Genomic DNA, 26,141 nt, shown 5'->3' on the forward strand with positions numbered 1-26,141 from the left:
TTCTGCAAACACACAAGTAGTTTCCTTCCAGAAATAAGTCACCTCTGCATCTTTCTTGACTATAAAATGGTTTAGAACTTCTAAAAGTGTAGGGGAAACTTGTCCATTTCCAGGAGATGTATGCCCTCCAAATCCCATTCAGGGAGAAGCCTTAGACCATCTAAAGAAGGAATAGACAAACTTGAGAAATCACAAAGTTTCTGCACATCAGAACTGGAAGGGATGCTTGTATTCCTTTGGTCCAATCCTCTTAGTTGGTAGGTGGGAAGGGAGAAGCAAAAGAGGAGAAGTGATGTGTTCAAGATTGTACACAGCTAACAATGGCACGTGGAGGTTATAATGGAGACTCCTGACCCTCGAATCAGCGTTAGTACAATCTCATGGAGGACCCACTTAATCGTCATAAGGGAGAACCCCCTAGTCTCCAAGAATGACATTCTGAGACTGTTGGAGCCCACCCAGAAGTCATGGTCTCTGCTGGCCCAGGTGCCAGGGCTGTTCTACTCTCAGACCATGCACGGCCCTTTCACTGCTTCACTGACCCCCCCAGCTCCTCTGTTCTTCCATTTGGCAGCTGAGATTCCAGGAACAGTCCTCCACAGGTGTCTCCATCCCATTTTAGGAGACAGGATCGCCTGCTGGTTGGGATTGGGCAGATAGAAGTTTTTGGCAGGCACAGAGTGAACACTCAACAAAATGGAGCAACCATAACAAAAACATCAACACAAACAATGGAATAATAATTAACACCATCAGCATTTCACTAGGGCATAAGTCTAAATATAGGCATAGAGAAAGATGACTACATCTGAACTATTTCAGAAACTGAATAACCCAACAAGCATCCCTCAAATACATCTCCTTATCAAACCCCATGCTAGCCATCTGCCCCCATCCCTCCACTCATCAGCAACTCACCCCTCAACTCATCCCTCTACTCATCAACAGTCTCATACATCTGCTTTTTCTGAAGTGCTGCCCCTATTCCTTGTACTCAACAGCAAGTCTACACAGCTCCATCACCACCTCCTACAGAAAGCCTTCCGTCATTACTCCAGTCTTCAACACTCTTTGCTCTGACCATTTCTGGCACTTACAGGTAGGAACAGTGCTGTCTGAATGAAACCTTCTGTTCTACATCTATGCTATCCACTATGGTAGCCACTAGTCATGTGTGACTACTAAACACCTGAATACAGCTAGTGCAGCTGAAGAACTGAATGTTTCATTTTATTTAATTTTAATGCAAATAACCACATGTGACTAGTGACTACTACATTAGACAGCATAGGTCTGGATTATAGAATTTAGCCTTTAGCTACAATATTATTTGCTTTGCCTTTTCTACAATGCTAGTCTACAGAAAAAAACCATACATAATTGTGCTCTCTATGCAGAATACTTACTGTTGGATGGATTTCAGACACACCTGCACTTACGTACTATAGCATGCCCCTATCTCTTTCCTCTATCTTCTGCATTATCACATGATAAACTCACTGTGGGGATCTGGAACCATACTGCCCATGGAAGGAAACACTAAAACACACCAAGACTTAGGACTAGGGGTCAGAATATTAATTGTGAAGGAATTACTTAACCTCTCTGTGTCTCCATGTCTTCATCTATAAAATGCCTATAATTACAGACTCTCCTTCCAGAAGCTGGTTGAGAAGATTAAGTAATATAATCCATCTAAAGGACTTGGTGCATAGTAGGTACTCAGCAGAAGTTACTGCTGAGGGAGTGGTTGGATGAATAAGATAAAAGGATGACTAAGCATAAGTTCTGGTTCAACCTGGTTCTCACCGAACAAAGGTATTTGCGTCTCTCAGAGGGCAACTCCTTTCTAGGAGCCTCATACGACTTCAGAGCAGGACCCTTGTGCTCCTTTTTCTGACTACCTGCTAGTCCTTGACAAACTTAATTCTCGGGGAGGATTTATTCCTGGCCCTTCACCAGTGCGGCAATAGAAGTGGCTCTCTAGAATAAGCATGAAGCTACTGAGTAGAAACATCACTATTTATGCAAAATTCATGCTTATTACTGACATGCACTCTGGATGGAAGGGTGACTATTATTCTACAAATAAACGCTTCTGAGAATCTATAAAACCTTCCCTCATCAAACAAAGGAAAGATACAGGGTGAAAATACCCTCCATTTCTGGATCCAGGCTATACTCCTTAACTTTTCCACCAAAATCAAGACACTTCATCCTCCTCAGCCCCTGGCTCCCCCCTCCACCAATCTGATTAAACTAGGTTACTCCCTCTCCCTGCTGTGTCTGACACTTAAAAGTTGCCTGAACCAATCAAACAAACATGACCTTATTTGGCTTAGGCAAACAACTAGGTAGAAGATGCATCATAATTACTTACACTAACTGAGCTGGGATTTTCAGATTCTTTATCTAATAACACTTGCTAGTGGAAGGACCATTGAGAAGGGCTATGAAATTGTTCCCAAGCACTGATTTCTAGTAAGAACACTGGAGACAAACTATATTTGATGGAAAAACTATATTTTGAAATCAATACCTATGCTTATTGAAGTTCATTTAAAAACAAAACAATTTCAAATACTCAGTTCTATTGTCTATAAAAAGACAACAGAAATTTCAGAAATGAAACTGTCTCTTCCATACTCAAAAGCGGTGCAAAAATACTTTTTAGGTTGTGAGGTTATTTTTTGCTCTTGTTCTCAGATTCTGACCACTAAACCAGCCTCAAGTCTTATATATTTGTTTATCCTACCTTCGACTCAAGTGGTTTTTTTTTTATTATTTTTATTCAAGTAAAATTAACACAGTGTTCTATTACTTTCAGGTGTAGTTTTAAGTGTACAATTCTATACACTTCTCAGTGTTCATCAAGATAAGTGTACTCTTAATCCCCATCACCTATTTCACCCATCCCCCCCAATCTTCTGCAATCACCACTTTTTTCTCTATTTTTAAGAGTCTGGTTGTCTTTTCCTTTTTCTCTCATTTTCTTTTTTGTCTTTTTGTTTGTTCATTTGTTTTGTTTCCTAAATTCCACATATGAGTGAAATCATACGGTATCTGTCTTTTTCTGACTGACTTATTTCACTTAGCATTATACCATCTAAGTTCATCCATGTTGTTGCAAATGGCAAGATTTTATTCTTTTTTATGGCTGAGTAATATTCCATTATATATATAGATATAGACATCTATCTATCTATCTATCTATCTATCTATCTATCTATCTATCCATCCTCTAGCTAGTTAGCTAACTTCCCTATCTTCTCTATCCATTCAGCTATTGATGGCCATATTTGGGCTGCTTCTGTATCTTAGCTATTGTGAATAATGCTGCAATAAACATAGGAGTGAATATATATTTTCAAATTAGTGTTTCTATCTATTTTCTTTAGGTAAATATCCAGTAGTGAAATTACTGGATCATATGGTAATTCTATTTTTAATTTTTTGAGGAACCTCCATACTGTCTTCTATATTCTTGAGCTACAACTGGTAGTAGAAAGACCACCACATGATATTTCAAATACCACCCCCCCCAAAAAAAATTCTATAAAGTCTTGAACACCATATACCTATTACAATTCCAGTACCAATGGTCAAAACAATTTCATCTGGAATTGTGTTAAAGTTAATGGAACATTCCAGATTAATCCATATCAACAGCAGTTAACCTAGGTTATTTGAGGATGAATTTTAATTTTAGAATAACTAAACTTGGGGAACTATTTCTTCTGAAACAGGTGAATCTAATAAGGTGAATCTAATAACAAAGACTTGTTTGATTTCTTAAGAAATGGCATGATATATAGGAGAGAACATAGGATTTAGCTAGACTTGCATTTGAACTCCAGATTTCTCTCAGTTATGTGATCTTAGCCAAGTAACTTACATTCCAGGTGTTCACTTTCTTCTCATTAAAATGTCATATTAACAATGGCGATATTTGAGTGTTGGGTCCAGGTGGTACCTCTACCAAAGCAAGTGTGAGAACCAAAGAACACCTTGCAAAGGCTTTTTATTTTTCCCTGCTTTACTCACAGATGCATTTTTTAAAAAGATTTTATTTATTTGACAGAGAGAGAGTGAGAGAGAGCACAAGCAAGGGGAGACACAGAGGAAGAGGGAGAAGCAGACTCCCTACTGAGCAAGGAGCCTGATGTAAGACTTGATCCCAGGACCCCAGGATCATGACCTGAGCCAAAGGCAGATGCTTAACTGACTGAGCCACCCAGGCACTCCTCACAGATGCATTCTGATAGCAGTTCCCAAAGAAGGGCTCAGAAATATTTTAAGCAATGCCACCAATAATAAGTGAACGGATTACACCCAAAGGTATGACTTTGTAGAGAGGACTCATTCGGATGTATAAGCTCTGGTTTACTTGCTAAAAATACCACAGGGACCACTTCACTCGGGTACAAGACTAACAGCAGCAGCAACAACAGCTACCATATGGATGCACACACCACTAGGATGAACGGCTTATTACATGAATGACGTAGATTAATTCATTTATTCCTCCCCAGCAACCAACGACATGCATGATCTATATTTGTATCTTACAGCCAAGAAGGTGAAATCATAGAGATTAAGAAAATTTCCCAAGGTCAAAAACTATGACTATCAGAGCTGGGATGAATGTAATGTAAATGTTAATGGAATTACTGAAAGAAAAATATCTATGTTACAATTCTTCTTTCTCCATTGTGTGGTTTCCCGACAGCGGGTGAGGGTCTGTTACAGCTCCGAAACACGGGAGAAAACGTAGCAGGGCATGCAAAGACAGTGTGCCTCCGTGGAGTCAGTCTGCAGGTGGGCACAGGAAGACTGAAACTCACATTCTGAATATTCAAGCTGACATCCATATGCCACACAGCACAATTCTCAGGGGCCTACTGTATATATTGCTATGACAATTTTGTTGGATTGTGGTTAATAATTGAAAATTAGTCTTTCCAAGTGTGAAAATATCCTGTCTCCAATGGGTCAGAAGTGTTACAGATAGGACGCTGACATTCAAATTAAATTCCATTTAACATATCCCATTTGAATGACTCTCACTGAAGTCAAGCTTTCCAGGGCATGAGTTCAGGGATGAAGAGTAGCTAGGGAGCAGCCATAGTCCTCCAGCTGGCTTGCAGTTACCAGTTATAGTTCTGGTAGAAAGTGGGGAACCAAAGATGGCTTCCAGCACAAAGCAAGTTTCAGAAATAGGTTGATGAGGTTGCTGGGCAGGTGCAGCTGTTCTGCACTTATTTGGATTCACTTCTGTTATTCAACACCAGAAAAGCCCAAATGCAACTCTGTCACTGCCCTGCCGTGTTTATAGGCTGATGTCCGAGCCCATAGCTTTGTCTTTTAACCTGTAATGGGTTATGGAAATATCTAGATTGAACTTCAACTTTAGACTGTCATGTAGAGGAGGAATTCACCCAGCTGGGATCAGAGTGGGATCAACAATGGGATCACCCATGCTCAGACTTGGGAAATTTGTTGACTCTCCTAAAAGGAACAACATTCAGGAACATGGTGCAACTATTTAATTTACTCCGGGCAAGGCACTGAAGCAAGTCTAGAGTTCCCACCCTCGTGGCACTTGCATTCTGTTGGGGAAAGGCAGGTGGTAATAAAGCAATCAGAAAACATGATCACGCCATATGGTGACTAATACTAAGACCATGAATTCGGGTGAGGTGTCAGAGTGACAGGGTATAGGTGAGATCAGGTGGTCTCAGAAAGCATTTCTGAGAAGCTGATATTTTTGCTGAGTTGTGAGTTATCCAGAGGTGCCAGCCATGCTGAGATTTGGAAGAAATCTTTACATTTGCTGTTGTCTCTGCTAGGAATGAGCCTGGATTAATTAAGATACAGAAAGAAGATGGTAATGTGGCTGTAAAATGGTGAATGAGGTGAGAATAGTAAGAAATTAAGGCACAATGGTACCAGGCCAAATCATCTAGAGTGGAGCAAGCCAAAGAAGGAAGATGGCACGATATTTTAGGGGAGAGACAAAGCCACTGGAGCGTTTTAAGTGTAGGAGTGATAATATCGGATTTGGGTTTTTACAGTCTAATTTTGATTGCTGTGAGGAGGAGAGGTTTTAGGGCAATGAGGGTAGAAATAGAGATACCATAGGCTTTTGGAGTGTTCAGGTTGCAGTAGACACGGGCAAAGGTGCTTTGGGTTAGAATGTGTTCTGGAGGGGCACCTGGGTGGCTCAGTCAGTTAAGTGTCTGACTGTTGGTTTTGGGTCAGGTCATGATCTTCAGATTGTGGGATCAAGCCCCGTTTTGGGCTCCATGCTCAGCAGGGAGCCTCCTGGAGATTCTCTCTTGTTTTCCATCTCCCTTCTACCCCTTCCCCCTGCTCACACTTTCTCTCTCTCCCTCTCTCTCATATATAAATAAGTAAGTAAATAAGTAAGTAAGTAAGTTCTGGAGGTAAAGACTTGCAAGGACTTGCAGATGGCCTGGACCTGAGGGTAAGGGAAAAATCAAGCTCTCCTGGGATTTTGACTTAAGCAACCATGTGTTTTATTGAGTTGGAAAAACTGGTCCGAAGAAGAGCTGAAAAACTGCTCCCCATAGCAAAGGTTCAGGAAGAGCTCCCCCTTGGCCTCACTGAGTCGGAAATGCCTACTAGCAATTCCAGGGAAGATGGCAGCTGAGTATGTACATGGGCACAAATGTCTCCATCCTAGAGGTCAGTGAGGTCAGAGCTGGAGGTAAATATTTGGAAATTTGTGAATCATTGGTCATGAAATTTAAAGTTGTTCTTCGTGGTTGTCGTTAGAGGAAGAAAAAAATGATGAAGAGAGAGAGAGTTCCCATTGAAAACCATGGTTTGAGCTGATGGGTCTGGAGGTAGCTCTTCATGGTGGCAGCTCTCCAAGCTCTGTCAGTGTCCCACCCAACCTCTCTGGTACTTTCCCAGAGCTGCTAACTGAAAATGAGAAGAAGTTTCCTTGGACACACTGCTCTGATAGAACAGTGAGCTTCCTTGTGAAAATGTCTCCTCCCGTCCTCCTACCAGGGGTGCAGACTTCCCATCTGGCCCAGGGACTGGAACCATCAGGCCCACAGGCCAGCGAACACACCTCACCTGTGGGGCATGACGTCCTCCCTTACCTGCATCTTCATCCCCAGCCCCCAACAGGTAGATGTCTGGCTGAAATTGACAACGAGATACCAAGGGACTCACCATTCAAAGTCCCAGTCGGCACAGACACAGGGTTCTGAGACCACTGTCCCTGAGGAGTCTTGGCCCAGGGCACACTGAGCTCCTGGCTTGCGTTTCTTGAATATTTTCCTTTCTCCCATGACACAGGGCTCCCCCTTAGAAAGAAAGTCCATAGTGAGAGAGGCAGAAAAACACAAAGGAGATGAAATAAGCCAGCTTCTCTATAAGAAACGTTAGCCTTTTCATTCTGTTTTGGTCACTCTGCGTAGCAATCTCTTTCCCAGTAACCATTCAGGAGTCTCAAGGGCAAAAGGGCCAATCTTTTATTACAAGAGGAACATCATAGGGCTGTCCCATCACTACCCTTCACCCACCCTAGCCAATGATGTCTTCTTTATCTTGTTTCTTTTCCACCTTCAGAGAGAATGCAAAGATTCCAAGTCATCTTCACAGATCTCCAAATTGCCCAAATGACCTCAGCATAAATTCTAGTGGAAAAGAACCCACTTCTGGCATAGTTTTCACACCATCTTCAGAATAAAACCAAAGCTGGCCCCAAAAAATTCCCTCTCTCTGATAAACAACCATGCCCAAGTCCTTATTCCCAAGCAAGGGCAAAAAGAGGAGAAGCTGCCACAAATTACATGAACCCAATGGTTCTGAGAATGCAGAAGTCTGTTTATGCTGCATAGCAACAAATATCTGCCATTTCTAGAGCCATTCACCCTCATCCCTCACCCTTTCTCTATGGTCCTATTTCCAGTGCTTTTGGGGCTCTTACTGCAGCCTGGCCTGACAAATGGTTTCACCCTCCCCACTGGAAGGTGGGGAGATAATGAAACCATTAGAAGGTCTCCAGGCTGTCTGGGCTTATTTCTCCATAGATAGAGCTAAAACCCCAGCTTATCATTGTCACCTCACCCCTAGGCTACTCAGTGACCTCACTGGGTAGATGGGGATCCCAGGGTGCAAAAGGGTCATGAAATACCATCTGTCCATGCTGGACCTGGATGTGTGGACTCCAACCCTTCCCCCTAAATCTACTATTTTTTTTAATGGCTTTCTACCTTCCACCTCTAAACAGGAAGGCCCAGAGATGACCAAACAGGGCTTGTAGAAGCTCCTCCCCCTAGAAGACAGTGTACCCCTACCCTCTGGGGTACCTGGTTGAGCAGGTGCCAGGTCTGATAGTCCTCCTTGGTGCAGCGCCGGCTGAAGATAGATTTGTAGTCCACTTTTACCAACTGCCATTCAGAACGGAGGCTGAAGTGGCCAAAAACTCTTTAAGTATTTAGGGGAGGCATGGGAGAGACAAGCAGAGAAAGCCCCCAAGTCAGTAACTAATGTACAAAGACCAGAAGGAGAAAGGACTGAATTGCAGCCTAGACTCAACAGGTTCTTCCAAAATGAGGTCTTTGAAGGTCACCAAGGACAAAGTCCGCCATTTATATAACTCTAGCCAATTGACATGGTATTCACAGTGGGTTTAAAAGTAGCCTTTTTTTCAATTGCAAAAGTAATAGATGTGATTTATAGGAAGAATTGAAAATACAGAAAGATATGAAGGAAAAAATTCACCAAATGGTTCAAAATCTTCCACCCAGATAGAACTGTTGTGCATAGTTTGACATGTAGCCTTCCTGTTTCACCTTAATGTAAGCACAGTATTTTATCTACTGATGTCTACTGACAGGGACTCAGTTTTCTCATCTGTAAAGTAAATTGTATGTGTGTACGTTAGAGGAGGGTGGATTAGCTTATCTAAAGTATGGCTGCCAGTTCCAAACTTCTGACTAAATCTAAGTGTGTTTTAGTTGAAACCCCCATTGCTTAATTCACATGGATAACATCTTCCTTCCCCCTTCCCTGAAAAATCACAGTAGCCTCATAAAAGGAACTCATATTTATGTATAGTAAAGAAGCATACCATCTGTGTGATTTAGATAATCAATACTGACCTTTTCAAAGCCCAGAAGTTGATGGCCCTGTAAATATGAATGATCAATCATTTCTAGAAAAATAGAAAAAAAGACTGATCATCCATACTCCACTCGGATGGCATGTCTTGTAATTATGACACAAGACATCTATCATAGTGCTGTAAAGGGGAGACCAATCACTCTGGGAACCTAAACCAACAGAAGCCTTTCAAGGCATTGGATGGCTTCCATGTGAGCAAAACTTAATCATGTTTCCAGCCCTGGATTCTCCTCTCCCCACAGCCAGATGTTCCTACAGTGACACCTAAGAGACTAACTCTCCTCAAGGGACAGTCCCTTCTGCTGTCTGAAGGATGAGCTTGGACACTTTGGGAGGTGTGAGAGCAGATTGAAACCATGAAATGGACAAAGAAATGGGATCGTTTTGTAGATTGCACAACTTATATTACACCTTAGGAAATGCCTTTTAATGTTTTATCAGTTTAAAAGTTAAATTTGGCTTTTTAGAGTGTTGTCTAAAAGAAGATTAAACGGACTTTGAGGTGGATAAGTCATGGGGATAAAACGCACAGCATAGGGAATACAATCAATGATAACATAATCGCGCTGTATGGTGATAGATGGTAGCTACACTTGGGAGCGTAGCATACCGTATGGAGATGCTGAGTCACTATGTTGTACACCTGAAACTAATGCAGACTGTGTGCCAACTATACTAAAAGAACAAAACCAAAAACATATGGTCTTTATAAGAATCTTAGCTCAGCACTGAGTAGCAGAAGCCATGGGGCTAGAATATCCTGGGTTGTGTGGACAAAACCATGTGAAGCAGAGTAAATGTAAGCACCCCCCGCCCCCAGCTTCTCTTGGTTCTCCTTCATTCACGGTGTATTCAGTGATCTCCAAATCCAATACATCTGTACCAGGTCACCACTGAGGTACTTCTATCTTTTAGTCTCAATTCATCTCACGGAGAAGTCAGGAGTCAGGCCCTTCTAAATCTCTAACAAAGCAGTTATATCTTAAAATTTTGCTTGTTTGAGGAGAAAGTTATATTGAAACATCGTCAGAAGAAACAAACAAACAAACAAAAAACAATGGAAGGAGACTTGGAAGAACGTCTTCTCCCATCTATATCCAGCCCATCTAAATCCTTCCACATTCAAATGCCACCTCCTCTACTCATTCTTCCCTGATTGGAGTACTCTGAGTAGAATTATTTTAGTGATGCCAAACCAAACACTTCCACCTACTCTAAATAGTTTACAGTTAAATTTCATGGATCACAAAATACATCATGTCCGATTAGTCACATTCCTTTCTATGAAAGGATTACTAGGCAGACAGAAGAAGGAAATATGAAGCACATGATTTACCTGGATATCAGCAAGGCATCTGACAGGGTTTGCCATAATAGTCTTGAAGAAAAGATGAAAAAATATGAGCCAGGTGCCAGTAAAATTATGTGACTGAACAGTACCTAATTAAAGCATTAAAATCAACCAGGAGGGAGGGCGTCAGTAGTCAGCTACAAGGTTCTGCTGTCTGCTCTTTCCTGTTCATCATTTTTATTAATGACTTGAAGACATGAAAATAATGGTCATCATTGGAAATCACATTTCCTGATGACACAAGCTGGAAGAAACAGTCAATATACTTGATGGCAGAATCAGGACCCAAAAAGGTCTTGACAGACTGAAGGGAGAGAATGAATCTAATAACATGTGGCATCACAGAGAGAGATGTCAAGTCCTCCCCCTGGCAATTACATAAATATTGAATAAAGGAAATAATGCTTGATGCAACTCAGGTTAAATAATAATAGTAGTAGTAATAATAAAAATAATAACATGGCAGCTTAAGACTTTTCATACACAATGTGATTAATATAAGTAAATACCTCAGAGAAACCAAAAATATTTAAGATGATCTTAGAATGCATTAATTACTGCATTTTTTATATTACCTAGAATGAAAGAGGCAATATCCAGGTCGATTTTACATTAACTAGATCACGAGGAAAAATTGTACTTAGTTTTGGATGTCACCATTCGATCCCCTGAAATTTTAAATAAAATAAAAATATGCATTCATTGGCCCATGTATATCTATTATGGAGAAATTACATCTATTTTATCAGATTTTTAAAGGAGTTCACAGTTCCCTAAGCTTAAGGACCACTGAAAAAGGGAGTAATAAGATGATGTACTAGATTGAATAGTGGCTCCCCCAAGGGACATGAGCATGTTCTATTCCCTGTAACCTGTGAATGTGACCTTATCTGGACCTTTGAAGACATAAGTTAAAGATCTTGAGATGAATCTATATTCCAGAAACTACAAATCACTCTTGAAAGACACTGAAGAAGACAGAAAAAGATGGAAAAATATTCCATGCTCATGGATCGGAAGAATAAATATAGTTAAAATGTCTACGCTACCCAGAGCAATCTACACTTTCAATGCCATCCCAATCAAAATACCAATGACATTTTTCAAAGAACTGCAACAAACAGCCCTTAAATTTCTGTGGAACCAGAAAAGGCCCCGAATCGCCAAGGAATTGTTGAAAAGGAAAAACAAAGCTGGGGGCATCACGTTGCCGGATTTCAAGCTATATTACAAAGCTGTGATCACAAAGACAGCATGGTACTGGCACAAAAACAGACACATAGACCAATGGAACAGAATAGAGAACCCAGAAGTGGACCCTCGGCTCTTTGGGCAACTAATCTTTGACAAAGAAGGAAAAAACATCCAGTGGAAAAAAGACAGTCTCTTCAATAAATGGTGCTGGGAAAATTGGACAGCTACATGTAAAAGAATGAAAAGACCTCGATGTGAGACAGGAATCCATCAAAATCCTAGAGGAGAACATAGGCAGCAACCTCTTTGACATCGGCCACAGCAACTTTTTTCATGACACATCTCCAAAGGCAAGAGAAACAAAAGATAAAATGAACTTGTGGGACTTCATTAAGATAAAAAGCTTCTGCACAGCCAAGGAAACAGTCAAAAAAACTAAGAGGCAGCCCACGGAATGGGAGAATATATTTGCAAATGACACTACAGATAAAAGATTAGTATCCAAGATCTACAAAGAACTTCTCAAACTCAATACATGTGAAACAAATAATCAAATCAAAAGATAGGCAGAAGATATGAACAGACACTTTTCCAATGAAGACATACAAATGGCTAACAGACACATGAAAAAATGTTCAAAATCATTAACCATCAGGGAAATTCAAATCAAAACCACATTGAGATACCACCTTATGCCAGTTAGAATGGCAAAAATTGACAAGGCAGGAAACAACAAATGTTGGAGAGGATGTGGAGAAAGGAGATCCCTCTTACATTGTTGGTGAGAATTTAAGTTGGTACAGCCACTTTGGAAAACAGTGTAGAGGTCCCTTAAAAAGTTAAAAATTGAGCTACCCTATGACCCAGTCATTGCACTACTGGGTATTTACCCCAAAGGTACAGATGTAGTGAAGAGAAGGGCCATATGCACCCCAATGTTCATAGCAGCACGGTCCACAATAGCCAAAGTGTTGAAGGAGCCGAGATGCCCTTCAACAGATGACTGGATTAAGAAGATGTAGTCCATATATACAATGGAAATTACTCAGCCATCAGAAAGAACGATTACCCAACATTTGCAGCAACATGGAAGGGACTGGTGGAGATAATGCTAAGCGAAATAAGTCAAACAGAGAAAGACAATTATCATATGGTTTCACTCATTTATGGAACATAAGAAGTAGGAAGATCAGTAGGAGAAGAAAGGGAAGAAGGAAGGGGGGATAAACAGAAGGGGGAATGAACCATGAGAGACTATGGACTCTGGGAAACAAACTGAGGGCTTTAGAGGGGAGAAGAGTGGGGCATTGGGATAGGCCAGTGATGGGTATTAAGGAGGGCACATATTGCATGGTGCACTGGGTGTTATACGCAAGTAATGAATCATGGAACTTTACATCAAAAACTAGGGATGTACTGTATGGCGACTAACATAACATAATAAAAAATTATTATTAAAAAAAAAAAGAAATCATCCTGGATTATCAAGGTGGGCCCTAAGGACAAGCATCTTTATAAGAGATATAAAGAAGGGAGACACGCAGAGAGAAGGAGGCCATGTGAAGAAGAAGCGAAGACTGGAGTTCCATGGCCACAAGCCAGTGAACACCAGGAGCCTCGAGAAGATGGACTATGCAGAGAAGAACCTCTTCCCTTCCCACTAGAGGCAATGCTGCTCTGCTGCCACTTTGATCTTGGACTCTGGCTTCCAGAACTTTTAGAAAATTAATTTCTAGTTGTTTAGCCAGCTAATTTGTGGGATTTGTCAGTAGCAGTCACAGGAAATTCATACAGATGGTGATATGACTCAAGACCACTTTTCATCTCTTTGGTCAAGAAGTGGTGTGAAAACACTGGCCGGTTAACTGGGAGATGACGTGGGAAGGGGCAGGGGAGGGGAGACTAACAAGTGGGAACTCAGGAGATCTCTTGAGTATAAAAAAAACTAACAAAATGGAAAAGTGTGAACGTTTACAAAGTGTGAGAGAGCTTTCAGATGGACAAACTTGCCCACAGAGGAAAAGAATGCTCAAGACCGAGTAAACACAGAACCCTAAACTCAGGCTTACCCACTTCCCAGGGCTGCTGAGCAGGAGGCAAGCATCCTCCAGGGGCCCAGCCTCACTGACCCAGACATTCTAAGGATGTCCGTCATATTGGTCTTCCCAGTTCTCTGGGTTCTCTGTTTCTGGGCTCAGACTGCTCAATTCAGAACTGAACACAAAAATAGGGGCCCAGTTAGGACTTGTGGACTAACCTAGACTCTCCTCTCCTGCAATTTTTCCAGGCACATCGTTTCATCTAGATTTCTTTGGCTTCTATCCCAGATGTCCTTACATGGTGTTTCCCAGGTCTTTGCCCAAATTGTAAATTGATATGCTAATATTTTTACTAAGGAGTGTGCAAGTTTGCTCTCCCATGTGATCACTTTAATATGCCATTTAAACATCTAGTGTTAGGATTATGAGCTTTGCTCATTTTCTCACTGGACCCCAACTAAGATCAGGGGAGCCCAACTAAAACCCCTTGGCAACTTTCAGACATTAATGTACTCCCCATTTCCCCATAGATTATCAATTCTGGGAAGAAAAATGCTCATCATTGGCCCCCTCCTGTGGGGCATAAGAAACTGATACACGGTCTCTCTTTTGCGTGTATCTGACTTCCCTAATTCCGTACAATACTGCATTCATTCACAGCTCTTCTGATTAGAGCCCATGGAAGCCAAGGAAATGACAGAAATGCAGCAAACTTAGCAGGAGATAAAATAAGGACTAATTTAAATTCAAGCATTTCTCATCCCTTTTCATAACTACTCTTAGAACAGATGTTAACATTCACAATAAGATTTGTGAAAGTGAGAACCCAGCAGAGAAACCAGCGTGACCATCATGAGAGGCCATGTCCGTCACTTTGGGGTGATAAGCATCCACGAGGTGGATTAGGGATAGAGAAAGCCCAGACCATTTCTAATTAATAAAAAAATTTCCCAAATAAAAGTTTCTCATCCATTGGAGATGTTTCTCTAAAGTTACAAAGCTCATAACCAATAAAGTAGGCACAGCATACTCCTCCCACTTGTGGTACATTTTTGGGGAACAACATGGTTTACATGCCAATTTAATACGAAACCCGAGAAAGGTAGGGTGGAGGAACCAAAGACATGGATTATCTCTAAAAAGATATTGTGATTCCCAAATCAGGTGCTACTTCTTGCAGAAAGTTTTCTGTGACTGTTCCAGCAACATGAGCTCTTTCCTCAGAAGCTCAAATGGTCCTATTATGCCTCTTCCAGAGCTTCTCCACTGTCTGCATCAGAATCACCTATAGGGCTTATTAAATATAGATTGTCTCATACCCAGACTTGTATGTTTTGAGTGCCTGATTATTTGAATTTCTGAAAACTCCCTAGGTGATACTGATGCTGGTCCCAGGACCATCCTTTAAGAAACACACTTCTAGACCACTTACCTAGAACTTAATTCTCCTATCTTTGGTCAAATTTGTGTCAACCAATTAGAAAGCTCCTTAAGGCTGGGAATGCTCCTTGTACTTCTTTGTATGCCATATGGCCTTTCGGTAGATGCTTGACAAAGAATAGGTAATTAATTATTGAGGAACAAGAAATTTTAGACTGTGGTTTCATTCTCAAGTCTTTGGCAAAAAAAAAAGTTAATTTCTAGCACGCCCAAATCCACTACCATCCATAGTTTCACTTCCTTGCAATTACCAAGATAAACTAGTTTAAGCTTGTTCTATGGAAATGCATTCCTAGTCCCCCTTCTTAACTTTATGTGTATTTTCACCAACATAACAAACCCCTATCATGTGAGATAATGTATGGGAAATCTTGAAAATTCCAATGGACAACAAATGTTCATTACCATCACCATAATATTGCTGGAACCCCCACAGACTCATACCCAAGGCCATTTTTACAGGTCTGGCTCAATATCCCTTTTTCAAGGTATATACTAACCTCAAATGCAGGGCTTTGCCATGTGTGTGTGTGTGTGTGTGTGTGTGTGTGTGTGTGTGTGTGTGTGTGTGTGTGATATTTGATACACAGCCTTGGAGAAAGTAGATACTTCCTACATAAATACAAATGATTGTCTAGAAACAGGTAGCCTTCCTTTTAGTTCCCTTGAAGAAGTTCCTCCCAACCACACAACAAAATTAATGAATTCTCTAAGCCATTTCTCACTATATGGATTTTCAGGAAAAATCAATTAAAATTTATTACTTCTGTGTTTCTTTTTCTTTTTACCTTGCCACCTGGATTTTTTCATGAGAGTTTTTGGCTCCACTTAAGATTCAACTTCTTGGGCTGTATAAACCTAAGAGACCCTCTATTTCTTTCTTTAAACTCCTTTGGTGCCAGTAGTCTACACTACAAATATAACTCTGGTCAGACAGTGTCCTCCTATGCTCTTGTGCTATTACTTGACTTCTACCATACACATGGTCTGGGCATGGTGGCAAGAGTATGAAGCAAAGAAATGAAGACATCTTTCCCTAATCCTGGTCTGCCACTAAATTAGCTAGGTGACCTTGAGCAAGTCACTTCATCTCTCAAGCCTTCAGCTTCCTAATGGAAGATGACTTTGATCAGTGACACATATACTCCAAGGATGGGATGCAGAAACAGTCTAGGTGGAATGTAGCCCTTTCGAGATAATTTTCAAGAGTTTATTTTCTTTCACTCCCTATGTCTACCTCGAGGTGTACAAGCCATCTATCTCCTGGTGACCCCATACACAAAGGATTTATCTATTAGAGTCATTCATCTTTGTCTCCACTGGCACTTCTTCCATATAACAGATGCTCATTAAATAGTTCTGGGTTGATTAATGGATAGAATTAATCTATCAAAGTCATTCACTTCTTCCAAAATTGGGGTAATAGCTTTACCTGCCCTTATTTTATGGGCCAAAGAACATGGTTGAGCTGCATGTCCTTTGGGATCTAGAAAGACAAAAAAACAATCTCAAGAGAGTAATGGCAGTGGCTTCTCTGTCTTTGTTATCCTGGACTGTGATCGAATTTCCACAAACAACTATGATTTTCTGGGACCCTAACTAACACACCTTATCTAATCCACAATCCAGACTTGAGTGAGCCTTTTGGGGAGGGGAGTGATTAATCTGAGGGAGGGAAGTAGTTCACAAAAATAAAAAACTTCATTAGAATTCCATACACACCAGGGGTTAGCTACTCATTAATTAAATGATTTCAAAGGGGATCTTGGTATATAATTGCTATAATTTAGGTGGAAACAATGCCACACTAAATGTAATTAGAGGAGCAGCCTCTGTAAAGTTGTTTTTCTCTTTATAGGAAAGCAATTCTGGGTCACCCGATTCTCCTCTGCATAGTTCTTTTTCCCCACCTCCAATTATATCAACCTTCATACATAGTTGTAAAAGCCAAGAGAAGTTTCTAAGAGAGAGTGGTTGATCACAGTCCTTCAGAGAGGAAAAGGACAAGGATTTGTTACAAGAAAGTCACTTTGCAAAAGAAAGAATAAATGGTGCTTGCGGAGTCAGATTAGGACTTTACTGAAGACTAATTTTTGAGGGAACATTTGATCGAACTCACCTAGGATGATACTGTGTCACCCTTGATCTGCCCCAGAACCACCCCCTCTTTCTCTTATTTTCTTGAGGGACTCCTGTACCCGCATCCTCAGCTCTTCTAATCACCAACTCCCCCACTTCTATCTGCCTGAAGAAAAACTTAAGAGAATAAGGTCAAATCTGACCATGTCAGTTCCTTCCTGACTTTCCTCTCCCTGTGGCTGACTAAACTGAGTTCTCAGTCATCAGGCTAGAAACCTAATTCAACACCTTGTTTTTGCCATGCTCTTCACTCCTTCGTTCTCTGCCTAACCCAACCCATTGTAAATGTCACCACCTCTTAGAAGCACTCCTCAGATATTGCAAGTCTAAGTGATCTCTCATTCTTCTCAACTTTTGACTTCCTGTGTGAGCAGATGGTGACCTTCTCCTACAGAGGCAGAGGATTTTCCTCAGTGTCTCTAGCCCTCTGCTTCAGTGACACTATATTCTCTTTGCCTTCCTCTTACTTCTTTAAGTGTACTTCTCCCCCACCTCTCCCTCCTCCCATCTCTGACTGTTATAATTTAAGCCTTCTTTTTCTCAGTTCTTACACTTGACCTTGGCAATCCTGTTCATTTCTGCAACTTCAACCTCTATGTAGAAAACTCCCAAGGCACCCACTATTGTCCTTGAACTCTCATAAGATCTAGTCATGAATATCATGCTAGGACCTCTGCATTTGATTCAAAAGCCACCCTGCAGTACCTCCATCTACCTTTGTAGTATTATCTCCCGCTACTCTCCAATGCTACTTCTGCTCAAACAGAATTCCATTTGTTCCAACAAAAGCAGCATGATTTCCTAATGCCTGCTTTTCCTCTGCTCGGAATGCTGTTCCAGCATCTTATCTTGTCCAATTCCTACTCATTCTCCAAGTCTCAAGTCAAATAATGGGCAGGGTGATGGGAAATAATGGGTTAGGGTGAAAGAAGGGGAGGAAGAGCTTTTCAAATCTAAATATTTCAGAGTGGCCATTTTTATTTCCTCTTTAAAAAACAAAACTACTCTTAAATAAACCAGGGTTTTGTTTCCAAATATATGAGGTTTTTTTCCTTTATTTTCTTTATCATCATTCTATTTTAAAATTTTTATCTAATTATAACATTTAAAGAGAACATGATCTCAATTATATCAGCTCTTTCTAATTAGTCCAGAATTTCCATGTGGCCCAGTGTATGATCAATTAAAAAAAATTAAATGTTTGCTTAAAAAATACATATTCTCTATTTGTTGAGTGGAGGGTCACATACAGGTCTTTTAAATAAAGCTTGCTAATAGTATTATTCATCAAAATCATACCAACTTTTTGACTGCTTGGCCTATTGGTTTCCATGTGAAATTTATTAAAATATTCCCCTATGATATTACAAATCTTCCATTTCTCCTTGAGTTTTTGTATGTTTTATGCATTATGTAATCATAACACTATACAGGTTTTGAGATTATTCTATCTTCTTCATGGATTATTCTCTTTAGTTTTAACTCATGCTAACTTTTTTTTTTTATTAAAGATTTCATTTATTTACTTGTCAGAGACTGAGAGAGTAAAGCAGGGAGAGCAGCAGGCCGAGGGAGAAACGGGCTCCCCGCTGAGCAAGGAGCCCTATGTGGGACTCAATCTCAGAACCCTGAGATCATGACCTGAGCCTAAGGCAGACGCTTAACCAACTGAGCCACCCAGGCGCCCCTCGAATGCTAACTTTTCTATTATGCTCTCCCCGATCCTCCCTCTTTCTGCATTCCTTTCCTTAGGAAGAAAAAATAAATATCTCTTTCTTCTGAATTCTGGTAGCATTTTTTTCTGTATTTTGCATATTACTCTTAGTACTTCCAATAGGAATCAAAGTGCATATACTATATACATAAGCGTCTTATCCTCTTTGCTAGATTTTAAGCTCTTGAAAGTTTGCAACTTACATACGCTGTACCTTCCACATCATAAGTGCTTGTCATATATTTATGGTCTGAGAGCCAGTAGAATGAAGTAGTCAAACACAAAGGTATTGGCATCATACAAGGCAAGGTGTGAGTGCCAATCTCAGACCTATAGAAAGTTCCTTACATGTATTAATTAGACTTCAGTTTCCTCATGTGCAAAATGAGGATAATAACAGTATCTAACAGAGTTCTGAGGTTTGAATGTATTGCATATATATAGTGTTTTGTATAAATTAAGAAGTAAATAATTTTAAACAACTATTAATATTTTTATATAATAGTATCTAATTATGATAATTTACTTTATGTCCTTTGTTGGATGCCTAAGAGCTTTGTGGGCAGACTGTATGCTGTATGCTTTTATATCCCCATGATCTCTATTACAAGACTGTAAACAGTAGGTACCCTAGTAAAAGTCAATCAAATAACAATAATAATTAGAAATACTAATAATAGTGATCATTTTTGAACACTTATAATCTATTAGCTACTTTGTATGGATACCTCATTTATTACTCCCATTTAATTGAAAGGGAAACTAAGGCTCAAAGAAGTTAAATAATTCATCCAGAAAGAATTAAAGAGCAAGTAGTTGTTGGAGCCAGTCCAACTTAGGCAGTTGCTGCTAATATAACACAGTTTCAGCACTCTACTTTTAGCAAGGCCCATACCCCTCTGTAAGTGTTTCATGATTCATTAACAATCATTTGACTGCACAGTTTGGCACTGAGGTATGGGCACAGAGATCTTCTTAGCACCAGCTCATTATAGGCTACTTGCACAAAAGGCAGAAACCCCATGAAATATATAAAACTGAAAGCACAGTTGGAGGAAGGAAGAAAAGAGAAATCTGTAGAGAAGATGTATCCAGAGAGCTTCAATTATGACCCAATTCATCTCAAGGTCTAAAGCATCTACTAAGTGGGCAATTATGTAGTTGAACCTGAACTACGACCACCTTTATTGGTTCCATCTCTAGCTGGGAGTCCATGGGGGCATGGAAAAGGACAAACAGAATTATAAAGTCTTAGTCATCCAAGGGTCCTTAGGGATGAACATTTGACCCACCCCCTTCACACATAGGCTGGGGGAAACAAAGCAGTAGCCTGCTCAAGAACACAAAGAACTAAGATCCAAGTATCCTGAAACCCAACTCTTCTTCCCACACTGACTGCTTTTCATGGGAAACCTTTGCAGCATGCAGGCTGAGTCATGGTGCGCCATGTAGAATGGTAGTGCTATGAGTCATTACTTGGTGGAACACAGAGAAGACTAGAGGTCATATCTGGGACTATAGCATTAAAGGAAGTCTTTAGCCAAGACTCACCTTCTGCATTTTGCTGGCTTTTCCTTCAGGCTTCCATGTCTAAAGGATGCTCTGGATTTTCCAAACTCTAACCTGCCAATCTGGAACTACAGATGTGTGCTCCAGCTTCTTTTAAGAGAAAGGATTTTCTTGGATTTTTTAAGATGTAGCACTTTCCTTTGTACACTTTATTGAATCAAATGAATCATCAGAATGACATAGATAATGATGTCCCTGGTTTCTGGGGAAGTGAGCTTCCTTTTCTCCAAAGACAGCTTAGTTGTTTTCACTAAGATAGGTGAAGGTCAGAGATTCTAGGGTGATGGAGTCTAAGATGAGCTTCACAGGGGGCTGGCAAGCTAGAGGGCAAGCATAAACCTTCAATTTATAAATGGGGGAGAACCCCCGTGGGTCCCAGGGAAGAAGAATTCTCCCACCAGTCCAGGTACTACCTCCACATTGACATGTAGATAAATGTGCCCCAAATCAAATCTTCTGCAATGACCTCATCTGGCTACCTGCAATTTCCCCTATTGACACACTGGATTTATTTCTCATTCCTCTAAGTAAACAGTTAAACCTGCTGTGGATTCCGGTGAGTCACACACCATCTTCTCTGCCACCTCCGTCCAGGACTCAGAATTAGCCATTGCTAGGAAACCGCAAATCCCAACTCAGTCCTTTTACTCAGCCTTGACTCCTTTCACTGGGTGGATGTCATTAATTTGAGAGTAAATTATTAGAAACCTGGAAAACAGTTCTGAAATGCCTGCAGATTTATGATGAAGTCATTTCACAAAAGGTCACAGGCAACCCTGCTATAATTAAATCTTTCATTAATTTTTAAAATACACAATAACTTACAAATGCATCATAAATTAACCAGATGACCTTGAAGAAATTATTTAGAGTATTGCTTCATCAGAAGACACTATCTAGCAATTTCCTGAATTTTTATTTTATGAGTGGGATTTGCCTATTTTCCATTCTGGTCTTTGATTGTTTTCCAGTAGCCTGTTTATTTGAAATGATTTTGTATTAATTCACTCAGAGCATTAGTTAGCACTGAGAAGTGACAGTGGGTAGTTAAGACTCTCCCTTCCTTTAGGTGATAGCCTCGAAGGTACAGTAAGTGTGACCCATACAATCACCCAAATATACTTAAGTGTAGCTCCTGTCTTTCATTATCTGGGAGATACTTTTTTTCTCATGTACATTTTTATAAATGATTTCCATTTTCTCATTATAAAAAATTAGAAAACTATAAAAATGTATAGATGAGAAAATAAAAGCCCCACTGGAGGTAACCACTCTTAATATTCTGTGAAGGTCCCTTCTATTCATTCAGTGCTGTTCTTTCTCAGACTAGGATATAAGCAATAATCAGAAACCACAGCCAGGGTTGAAACTGTTGGAAGTTAAAGGTTCCCTGAGGTTTATGGCAAGCTCTCTCTCTCTCTTTCTCCCTCTCTTTCCCCTCCCCCTCACCATGTGCACCTCCCGAACCACCATCACCACCATTAAAAGCTCATAATTAGATTATAGAACAGATTCCACGAACTCTAGACCTTAAGTAAACTTCACACAAAACTGATCTTTCTTCCATAGGGTGCAGAAGAGGCTTTAGAACACAAACTTCCCACCGGCACAGTCCTTGACTGTCTTGCCTTAGCCCAGTTCTTGGAACTCTTAGAACAGTGTCTATCTTGTAGTGGACATTCTATGTCCAAACAACAGGAGGCATCCTGTTGAATAAAGAACTAATAAATGTTCTTGTAATAGGGGCTTGATACATATGGATCCCTGAGTCCTTTTCTAAATGTCTAGTTCTCTCTAGAAGGCCAAGGCTCCCCATGCCTCCTCTTGCCTCCTGTTCCATGAGCCTTCCTCTCTGCTTCCATGGGCCAGCTGCTGAGGACCGATTTAAAATCAAAGCAGAAAGAGCTGTGTTCTGGGAAGGCCAGCCATCAGCAGCCCACAGTTGTCGGTCTCCAGAAATTCAGGCTGCATCCTTGGCTACTGGTGTGTGTCCATGCCACCTGATTGTTTTCCCATTAGGGTGTAGATGGGCTTAGCGCTAAAGGAGGTCAGCAGCTACGGCGGGATTGTACTGAGTGAAAGTGAGACAGGAATCAGACCTTAATAGAAATAGACAGGGGATCAGAAGCAAGGGATCCTGCAAGCAGAGCCCATCCCCGCAGCATGATGCCCCGATCTGTGAGATGGTGGACGAGGCAGGGATTAGAAGGTTTGAAAATGAGTTCTGGAAGAGGCAGAGAGTGGAGGGGAAAGTAAGAAAGAAACCAAAAGTCACTGGAACCAACAAGACAAAGGGAAGAAAGCTGGGTTTTTACAATGAATTTAAAGAATCATTCTATGTCCAAACAACTTCAATTCCTTTCTCAAAACTTAATAGGCTCCTTCCATGGGTTTGAAGTTTAAAGTCCATAACAGTGGGTTACAAACTGGTCTGTGAACCTGTGAATGATGAATCAGGAGTTGGGGGGAAGAAGAGGAATCTAAGAGATGGAAACAAGGGGAGAAGCTGGACATTCAAGGCAGGAGGAAATATATGGAAATCAAAAGAGCTGGGAGAAAGGAGGAGTGCCACCTGGTTTTTCCCATGACATCACATTTCTCAGTCTCTTACTTTGTGTCAAGTCCTCAAGCAGAGGATAAAAGGAATCCTAAAAAGCATAAAATTCAGCCCTTGCCCTTAAATGTTTGCAGTGCAGTCCAATGGTATTATTCACTTGCCATGCATCTGCTGCGCACGAATCATCCGCAAGCCTCCAAATGACCAATAAGACAGGTGGAAACCCTATGCATCTCACAGACTGAGAAAAAGACCTCACAACCCCACTGCAGAGATGACCAATATGTGCAACACTCAGAAAACAGTGCAAAAATAAAGACAATGGCAATTCGCCATGACCCAGTCATCCCACTTGTAGGTATGGAGCTCCAAGAATTCTATGTAGGCACTTGGAGGCATGTGCAGAGATAGAACAGTACTGCTGAAAATAGTACAAAACTAGAAACAACCTAAATATCTATTGATAAAAGAATGTAGAAATACACTGTGTATTCCTATCATGACAGAATGCCATATAGCATTGAAAGCGTCTGGACCAGATAGATATGCCCCAAGATAGATAATATTGAGTGACAGACCCATGTAGGAGAATGATAGCACTTAGATAAATTATACACTTTAAAAACACATAAAGCAACACTACATATATTTCTGTGGATAATTAAATACGTCCTAAATGTATCAATACGCACCCTAGAAGGATATGCATCAAATTCACGGCAGTCACTGATCTGTGTAGGGAATAAGGGAAAAGGATCTGAAACGGGGCAATAATGAGAAGGCCGAATCTCCTGGGATTCCCCGTATAGTCATTTAAAAAAAATCTGAAGCCAAAGTCATAGCGTGTTAATATTTATTAATTCCAGGTGGTTGGTACACGGGTGCTTATGAGATTATTCTTTGTACTTTTTTACCGCGGTTTGAAACTCTCAAAGAGAACTGCAAGAAACAATATAGGTATGAAATTGTGGCTGTAGAATCTATTGTGGAAATCACAAATTGAAAATCTTACAGGAGCCAGGAGGGCAGCTTAAATGGACCATGATTGAGCTGAAGCACGGGAGCAGACTCACGTGCATCAGGTGAGAGGCGGGGCATGAAAGAGCATGCCCAGCCCAAAGCAGGCAGCTGCCATGCAGCTCTAGAAAGGTGTCAGACTACGGGCATTTGGGTTCAATGCTGCCAGATGTTTCCAACTTGGCAAATTTGGGCTCCATTAAAAAAAAAGTGCAGACAAAACTAAATACACCTGTGAGCCAAATCCTGCAGCTTAAGAAAGAAATTCAGTGAAAGGGAATGAGAAAGAGCTGAAGGAATTGAGGAGGGCTTCCTAAAAGAGGTATCCTGCCTGTGTGGCTAGGATAAGAAATGAGAAAACTTCTACGGCATTCCAAATGATCTGCCTGTTCAATCTTTCATAGAGGAGTGCAACTGGAGATGTAGGTGGTGCGTGGGGGAAGTTTGTAGAAACTGGGTCAAAAATTCAAATTATATTTGTAGTAAGTTACCATACATTAAGCTTCATGTGCCTTCTCATTCAGGGTCCACAAATTACAACCTGTGGGAAAAATCTGGCCTGCTCTCCATTCTGGAAGGCCTAGAAGCTAACAATGGTTTTTACATTTTAAATTGTTGGGGAAAGAAAAGCAAATGAAGAATGGTATTTTGTGACATGTAAAAATTGCATGTAATTCAAATTTCAGTGTCCATTGGTAAAGTTTTATTGGAACACACTGATGACCATTGATTTGTATATTGTGAGTGGCTATGGCTCTTTTCACCCTAGATCGGGAGTCAAGTAGGTGCAATCAAAGGCCCTGTGGCCAGCAAAGTCAAAAATCTTTAGGAAAAATCTTCGTCAACCCCTGTCTAGGGGACCAAAGTTCTTACCTGAAAGTGACCCATTTCTTGCTCATGAGACGACAGAGACTACAAACATCTCTAACTTCCTCCTTTGGAGATTATTTCACTTAATTCCCATATCCGTGTCAGGAAAGCCAAGCTCAGAGGGAGAGCAGGTGAGGCTTCTAAGATCACATGGATGGTAAGTGGTACCCTGAGCGCTCTCCCCAAAGTGTGGAGCTCCAACACCCAAGCTCTTGGCCACCGCTCCATCCCACACAGCAGTTTGTTGGTCAAAATAAGTCTTTTCCTTCCAGGCTGTTGCCAGCCTCCCACACGTCCCAGTGACATGCAGCAGCCCCTACGCAGGCACACATGCTGCTTGTGTGTTCCTTGGCGCAAACAGGATGGTGCTTCTGGGATGATGGAAGTCGGCTGACAACGTGAAGGATGTGAACCCAGCAGCGGGCCTGAGAGGCAATGACTTCAGAGTTCCGCTGGATTTACCGATTACTCGAATGACTTACTTTGGGCAAAGTAAAATCGGGCTCTCCCAGCAAACAACAGAGAATTGAAAAACAGATCAATGGAAGCAGCGCTGGTTCATTTCCAACGACTTTATCGGATGCAGTTACTGGAGGCTAAACAATGCATTTATGCTCCAGGTTGGGTCTCTGTGTGGCGCGAAGGCTAGATTTGAGGGCACGTTCCCTGCTAAGCATGTGGTCACAGTCTCTTAAGTGGAAAGAAGGTCTTCATTTTTTTAACCTCTGCATCTTCAGGGTTTGCATAATTTTCTAGGCAAAATGTTATCTCTCCCCTTCACTATGGCTATTAGTTCTGCTGGTGGAACAATGGATCAGAGATTTATGCCAATTAGAACTGGATTTATCCAGGGAGTCAGCAAGGCAACTGGCCCTAGACAATTTGCTGTAAGCATCTCTAGCCTTCCTACCACTCACTCTCCCCTCTGCAGCCCAGGCACGGTCTACTATTCCATGTTTGCTCATAATGCTCCCTCTCCCCTTCTCTTCAGAGCCACAAAGACTTTTCTAGCTATTGTATCTTTTAATCCCTTCTTTGATATCCAATGGCAACTACAATTTGTCCCATACCTTCCAATTTCATTGT

General features: G+C 40.9%; 1 protein-coding gene across 5 annotated transcripts in view; it reads right to left on the reverse strand.

Annotated features, from left to right (window-relative positions):
- Positions 1–26,141, reverse strand: part of SORCS3 (sortilin related VPS10 domain containing receptor 3) — a 692,468-nt gene that overhangs the window by 40,940 nt on the left and 625,387 nt on the right. For all 5 annotated transcript variants that reach the window (XM_087862727.1, XM_087862725.1, XM_087862726.1 and 2 more), the window contains 2 exons: positions 8,349–8,466; positions 7,207–7,340 (listed from right to left, as the gene is read on the reverse strand). In XM_087862727.1, the coding sequence (XP_087718853.1) occupies positions 7,207–7,340; positions 8,349–8,466 (252 nt within the window). The remainder of the gene's footprint in view (positions 1–7,206; positions 7,341–8,348; positions 8,467–26,141) is intronic.

The sequence above is a fragment of the Ursus americanus genome, chromosome 6, assembly GCF_024610735.1.
Source record: "Ursus americanus isolate L20-20 chromosome 6, mUrsAme1.1.p, whole genome shotgun sequence".
In the NCBI taxonomy this organism is placed as follows: Eukaryota; Metazoa; Chordata; class Mammalia; order Carnivora; family Ursidae; genus Ursus; species Ursus americanus.